This window comes from Dunckerocampus dactyliophorus, chromosome 17, assembly GCF_027744805.1.
Source record: "Dunckerocampus dactyliophorus isolate RoL2022-P2 chromosome 17, RoL_Ddac_1.1, whole genome shotgun sequence".
In the NCBI taxonomy this organism is placed as follows: Eukaryota; Metazoa; Chordata; class Actinopteri; order Syngnathiformes; family Syngnathidae; genus Dunckerocampus; species Dunckerocampus dactyliophorus.
Window position 1 is genome coordinate 2,987,885 of NC_072835.1, and position 7,313 is coordinate 2,995,197.

Consider the following 7,313-nt stretch of genomic DNA (forward strand, 5'->3'; position numbering starts at 1 on the left):
CCCATCATTGACCCATCTCAAGGCCCAATAAGCAAATACTGCATGAAATGTATTTCACAGAAAGAGTTATGTACTACAGTATATGTTCATATTTTTTCCACTTTATACAAATTTTGGGGGGGGGTTGTATTTTTTTTTTTTTTGTCCCTCACCACTTTGCACTTTGAATTTTGCGGTTTCACTCCATCACTGTGTTTCAAAAATATATAAATTAATAAATCGTACTGTTTCGTGCTTGAATACGGCCTATTATTAGGCAAAAAAAGCACATTCGACCGAATGTTATGGGGTGTGTTTTTGCCTGAATAAAGCCTGTTCAAGCATAAAAGTGGCTAAAGGAGCTACAATACAGAAGATGCATTCAAAGACGTTGTCATTATATGTAGTATCATACGTTTTTCACTATGTGTCGATAATGTTACTGTAATGTTGGGTTAGACACACAAGCACCAGACTTGATTGCTGGAACAACAGGCTTTATTACAGCTTTGAATGATGTCACAACAGGCACAATAATACCTAATAAAAACATGGGCTACTGCTGGGCCGTAAGCTAAAACTCAACTCTGAACCCCCAACCTCACTTCCTGTCCAACACGACACACACGAGCACAAGTCTTATTTATGTCTTATTGTCCCTTATTATGTCTGCTATATTTAGTAATAGGAGTGTAAAGGTGACTATAGGGGTGTTATTTCATGCCTAGAGGGCTCCAATAATGTTAAAAAGTGTATTTAGAAGGTTGTAGGCAGGTTTTGTATGCCCTAACTACCAAAATATCCCATTTATAAAATAAGGAATCGTACTTGGTGGAAATAGACTTCACTTTATTGACAAGAAGCATTGTTACACCAAAAAAAAAACCTAATTTCCAGATTTGGTTTGTGATCCGTAAGGTTCTTGTACTGGTGACCTTCCGGTGGTCACGAGGTCCTGACCTCCTGCTGATCCAACTGTCTTGTGTGCTGCTTCCTTATGCTGTGTTTGCAAAGAAAATAACATTTTAGTGAGCTTTTTCTTTTCCATGGCTGCACAAGGACAAACAGCAGTCCTTTATTACAGCAAGGACACGCCGTCTGCTTCTCTGTGTGCACGGGCACGTGTGTGTGTGAGACAAATGCAATAAAGCTGTCAGCGATTGTAACCAGCGGAGGAGAATAAGGGTGCGTGTGCAGTGAATGATGCGTAATGTAAAGTTGCAAAGGTGTTAATGAGGAACGGTCGGCTCGCTGAATCATTAACGACGGCGCTTAAAAGTGACAGAGGACCATTACATTACCCGCCGAGTGCTTCCATGTCATCTTTAATGATTCCTTTCTCACCTTTTCAAGGTTTGAAAGGAGTGATATCGTGCATCGAACCCAGCGTCCTCGCTCCATGTGCCCCCGTATAGCACAGCAGACATGGCATCTGTAAAGCTGACATTTCCAGAAGAAAGATTTAAACAGCTTTTTATTGTCAGGAACCATGTTTGGTGACTAATGTATTAAATATAGATCCTGCATTAAACATTACGCCTGTGAAAAAATACATATATATAAATATATGACATAAAATAAAGTTTATGCTAATTCATGGAAAATATTGTTGGTAAAATATAATGAACAATATGATGGAATGTAATTAATTAATGCATAACTATAATTATTGTTTAGTAAATACATTTTATAATAAAAGAAATATGAAATAAAACATATTGCTTTACCGATTTAGTAGAACATTTGAATATGTTATATAAAATTCATTTAAATAATGATTTCAATTACAAATGTAAAGTAAAACTATATGAAAATGTGTGCTTAGATGAAAAATAGAGAAGTATACAAAATAATAATATTGGCAATAATAGTAATTAAATACAATATTAACATGAAACATATAAAATAAAACGTGTATAATTTAATATTGTTTGTTTTACTGATTTAAAAGAACATTTTAATGTGTTAATTGTTTTATACACAAATAAAATATTTAGAAAAAGTCAAATAATCTTTCATGTCCACTTAGAGCAGGTGAAGATGTCAGCCACGAGAGTAGCTTTTGTATTCTTATGCTGATGTGTTTTTGCTGTGCAGGCCAAAGTTGAAGGCTGTGAGAAATGCAGCAGCCTCTTCAACAAAGAAGGCCGCGTCAGGGCGGTCCTGGCGGCGGCGGCGGAGGGAGCGGCCGCCCCCGGAGGTGACGAGGAGGCGGACGAGGAGAAGGAGGGCCTGAAGAACCAGCTGAGGGAGATGGAGCTGGAGCTGGCGCAGACCAAACTGCAGCTGGTGGAGGCTGAGTGCAAAATACAGGTACGCAAAAATACATTTTACATCTTAAAAGTCAACCACTGTTTAAAAGTAATGACCTGACCACCAGGGGGCACTGCCTTCCTTGTGTGTGTTTGTGTGTATGCAACTTCCTGTCTACACCTATTTTATTTTGTAGTTTTTACTGACATTATCGTCAGTGTATGTTCACATGGGGTTTAGATTTTTGTGTGAGAATCCACACATTTATGAAAATATAAAATAAAAAATATTTAAAATACAATACCTATCTTTGATAATAGACGGAATTGCAATGAGTTCAAATGAAGATTTATTTATTATCAGCAGGGATGTCTGATAATATCGGCCTGATATTGGCATAAAAATTTATTATCTGTATCGTTTTTTGTCCCATATTATGAAAGTGGCAAAATTGCACCTTTGCTGAATTTGCTGCCTGATGTAGTTAATACTTTACACCAGGAGATGGCGGTCTTGTAACTTCAATCTGAGCAACATTTGTGGGCATTTCTTTGCGAAGTTTAGGACTTTGTAGACTCTGGAGCCCCCAGTGCATACAGCAGCGATCTCGCCATAACAGTACAAACTTGAGCGGAAGCCTTGCTTAACCGTGTTCCGGGTGGCAGGACGTGATGGGTCGTCAAAACGCCGCTTATGGTGAGCGGGGCACAGACATACAGTATATACGTAGACGTCGCATCGGTCGCCACCATTTTGGATGTGTCAAGGCAGCACTGCACATGAATACAAGTAAATGTACCTACTCTGATGAAGCACCTTTCTACAAAGAAATTGAAGTGAGTGGCTCTCGTGTATACATTCACACACGCGCTGATATACTGTCCTTGGAAACAGTTTGGCACCAAAAACAATGTATTTGATCTTCTCAGATGGCTAAGATAAGAACTTTATTGATCCCACACAGGACTAATTCACATTACATCAGCTATAGGGCACAAATTATGTAACTACTTTTATTTGAAATATTACAAATATTTTTAAAATATTTATTGTAATATTCTACCACTACAACAGTCTTTCTGTACAATATGCAGTACATCCGAGTGTATTATTTGTATTCTTATTTATATATTAATTATTAATAATTGGAGTAAATTGCAGAACATTTATTTATTATTTTAGTAACATTTTCATTGTCTTTTCAGTACATGTGTTATAATTCTAGTAAATGACAAGACAGGGTTGAGTAATATTTTATGGTTTTCTCCTGCCTTGCCAGGACCTGGAGCACCATCTGGGTCTGGCCCTGAACGAGGTCCAGGCGGCCAAGAAGACCTGGTTCAACAGAACCCTGTCCTCCATCAAGACGGTCACGGGCACCACCCAGGGCAAGGACACCACTTAACACCAGCCCACCACCACCACCCGCATCCCCCTGCCCCTCCTCCGCCTTGACCTAAAACTACCTACAACTTTCTAGTACATCCAGTGGAGGGGGAGGGGAGATGGAAGGAGGGGGCGTGCTCATCACTACAAACCCCTCCCCTCCCTTCCCCCTTTTTACATGACTCCAGCTGGTGCACTGATGGGAGGGGCTTAGAAAAAATAAACAAAAAGTTCCTGCTGACAAGAAGCAACAAGAGGAGGAGCCTAACTGTAACCATGGTAACACACACTCCCTCCTTCCTTCCATTCTTCTTTCCTTCCTTCCTTTCTTACAAAAAAAAACTACTGGCACAAACTAAAAACAACAGTTTTGGGTACAAATAGATGCTTTTTTTGGTAATATTATGTATAATATACATTTCTTTTTTCTATGTTTGTTCATCATGTAAAGTGTGTGTGTGTGTGTGTGTGTGTGTGTGTGTGCGTGTGCATGTGAGTGCATTGGTAATCAAAAAGAGAAAAAGCACTAAGGTTGTGAACGTGTGCATGCGTGGACCACTTGTTATTGTGTGTGTGTGTGTGTGTGTGTGTGTGTGTGTGTGTGTGTGTGTGCACGCACATGAGAGAGAGAGAAAACGTGGAGGTTGATGAAGATGAAAATGTAGCATACGAGATGCACGCAGACGTAAAAAGTTTATTTGCTCATAACCTCCTCCTCCCTCTGTGTGTGTGTGTGTGTGTGTGCGCGCGCGCGCACACGTGCGCTAAAATGAAACTCTCATGCTTGCAAAGACACTTTAGTGGAAAACAAACAAACACACACACACACACACACACACAATGAAATTGTAACAATACAATTTCTCCTCCATTGGAAATAATGGGAATACAAATAATCCGTTCCAGGGTCAAACTGTGGCCATCATCAGCCCGTTGTGAAGTTTACAGGCACTGTTTGAAGTCTGTTTGTTAACACTAACTGTTATGTAAGTGTAAAAGTAAGTCAAGCACTGTTCCTAGTAGATTGTGGCTATACTTTATTTTAAAGGAAAAGTGCACTTTTTTATTTTGCCCCTCATCCACCATCCTGATGTGAAACAGTGACCACACGTCTTTCCCTTTTCTGTGCGTTCTACAGAGAGAAAACCAGCTAGCATGAGGGTGCTAACAATGCACGTCATGGGACACACCTATGTTGAGTATAAAGTCCTAAAAAAACCCGCCAACAATGTTCCATTTACATAACATGACCTGCATAGCAACCAAGCTACAGCAAGACTGTTATTGTAGGAGTTAACACGAAGCACTATTTTCTAGCGTAGTGACACAGCGCCTCACACCTCTCCCGAGAGCTAACGTGCCCACTCCAAAAGAATGCGATGGGACACCAATCTGTACTGACTGGGAAACAAGAACAATCATATGGTAAACTAGGAATAGACCACTTTAGCCCACATTCCATGTTTTGCTTGTACACGGCTAGGTGGACAGTGTATACAGCTGTGATATCAATGGGGTTGGGCATCGTGTCTCCAGCATCGATGGGAACCAGGACTAACATCCTGATTCTCCTGGGATCGTTGACATTTTTTTATTTAGATTCCTTGGATCGATGCCCATTCGCCGACCGGCGAGCGGTTGACTCAGAGCAACATTTGCAACACAGTGATATCATGCGAAGGACGGAGCACAATCAACTTGATTAATGTTCGCACATTAACACAGTAACACAGTGTAACACAGTACCTCGTCTTTGATGGCTACGTCGGACTTCCCCTAAGCAGTCAGAATGAGGGAAGTCAACAATAAACGACGTCTGTCTCATGCCAAAGTAAGCCAGGGTTTCGGGATGCTTGCTGATGTGGAAGTTGGAGCTGTGGCTAGGCAACTTTATCCTTTGCAAAGTACTCACAGTACATTGCACTTTCACAATAAGAGTGCTTTGGGCTATATCTTGTTTAGTTGTGTTAACAAAATAAGGGTGTCATAAAAAATAGCTTATGTCAACATTGGGGCAACAAAGTACGGTATACTATGTTTCAAAAAGTAAAGTCTTTAATGAAAGTGTACTCCTTTCATACCATTTATTGTATATTCAAGTTGAACATACTGGTTGAAAATAGCCCTGGAAGGAACTCATGGTATCGTTGATAAAATCATTACACAGAAGTTCAGACATTCCATCCAACTCTGGTCAGCTCCCTCATTTAAACTGTGCACATTTTTTTTATCACCCTGCCTCTATAAAGCATCGCAATCGAGAATCGTTAGGAACCCGAATCGTTCAAATTCAAACGATGCCCAACCCTAGATATAAAGCACTATGTGCTCCATGTATCACAGTCAATATCATGGTGACTTACTCCATGGACAGTTGTCCGTCTGGTCCAGCTGGCCTGGGGTGTCTTTTCCAGTTGATGGTGGGTAGGTTGTTGTGATGCAGTCTCTTGGAGCAGTGTCCTCCCCGCCATACACACCAAGGCTTTCCATCCATGGCAACACCGTGCAGCGGAAACACTCCATTCGTGTCGGCATGGCTTGGCATTTAAACTGTGCAAAATTTTTATGACCCTGCCTCAATAAAGCATCGGAATTGAGAATCATTAGAAAGCGGAATTGAAGCGAGGAATCGGAACTGGAATCATTCAAATTCAATTGGTCCAGCTGGCCTGGGGTGTCTTTTCCAGTTGATTTTGGTAGGTGGTTGGTTGTGATGCAGTCTCTTGGAGCAGTGTCCTCCCCACCATACACACCAAGCCTTTCCATCCATGGTAACACCGAGCTGCAGAAACACTCCATTCGTGTTGGCATGGCTTGGCAAGCTCCACATTTACACCACCCAGTCATGCCGGTCCTGACTCTCTCGATCCCGCCGTCTGCTGCGACGCTTCACTCTGTCTTCTTGCCCGCTCCGCTTCTGTAACCTGTAGCTCATCCTCCGTATATTCAGGCTCAAAAAGATAAGGTTCTGGATAGCTAGATGTTTTTCTCTCTTTAGCACGCAGAGAAAAGGGAAAGACGTGTGTGTTCGTGTTTTACTGATTTGTTTGCGTTAGCTAGCTCTTCTACTCCTGGAGCGCCGCACACACACGGGTGAAAATTTGTCCAAACGTGCACACCGACTGTGTTGCCTGCGCTGTTATTCTTATGACAAATACGCCACACGGTGGCGCTGTTAGGAATTTCTCACACAGCTACTACAAATGAAAATCCACTTTTGGGGTTTTTAGCGCAATCGCCACCAAATTTGGTACTGACCAGCACGTGCGTGTCAAATATGAGCGAGATTGGTCGAAAACCATGGCCGCCGTCAAGGAAAACGTTTTTGTAACTCGTTGTCCATAAGAGCATTTGCCTCATGATTATTCATTTTAAGTTGTATTTGTAGTTCTATGCTTATCATCATCATGTTTGCCATCACTAGGAGCCTTGTGTGGTAGCGTCACACGCAAGGAAAGCCAAAGAAAAAGCAAAACATTTAGCAGAAAGCTGTTGCGCTACGTTGTACGCACATGGCGCCATCCAGTGGTCCCCGTGCAACATGAACGTGTGTGTGCGTGTGTGAGAGAGTGGGATGGCGGGTCCAAACAAAAACTGCATTTTCACTTAAATTCAATTGAAAAGAAAAAGTTTCCCCGTTAGAAGTTTGTGTAAAGACACTGGCTTGTGTATATTATAAATATATATAAATAGAA

At 41.3% G+C, this 7,313-nt stretch overlaps 1 protein-coding gene across 2 annotated transcripts in view; it reads left to right on the forward strand.

Moving 5' to 3' along the window:
- LOC129170453 (rab GTPase-activating protein 1) overlaps positions 1–6,178 on the forward strand; it is a 111,995-nt gene extending 105,817 nt beyond the window's left edge. For both annotated transcript variants that reach the window (XM_054758058.1, XM_054758059.1), the window contains 2 exons: positions 2,077–2,292; positions 3,512–6,178. In XM_054758058.1, the coding sequence (XP_054614033.1) occupies positions 2,077–2,292; positions 3,512–3,637 (342 nt within the window). In that variant the 3' untranslated portion in view covers positions 3,638–6,178. The remainder of the gene's footprint in view (positions 1–2,076; positions 2,293–3,511) is intronic.
- Positions 6,179–7,313: the final 1,135 nt, after the last annotated feature.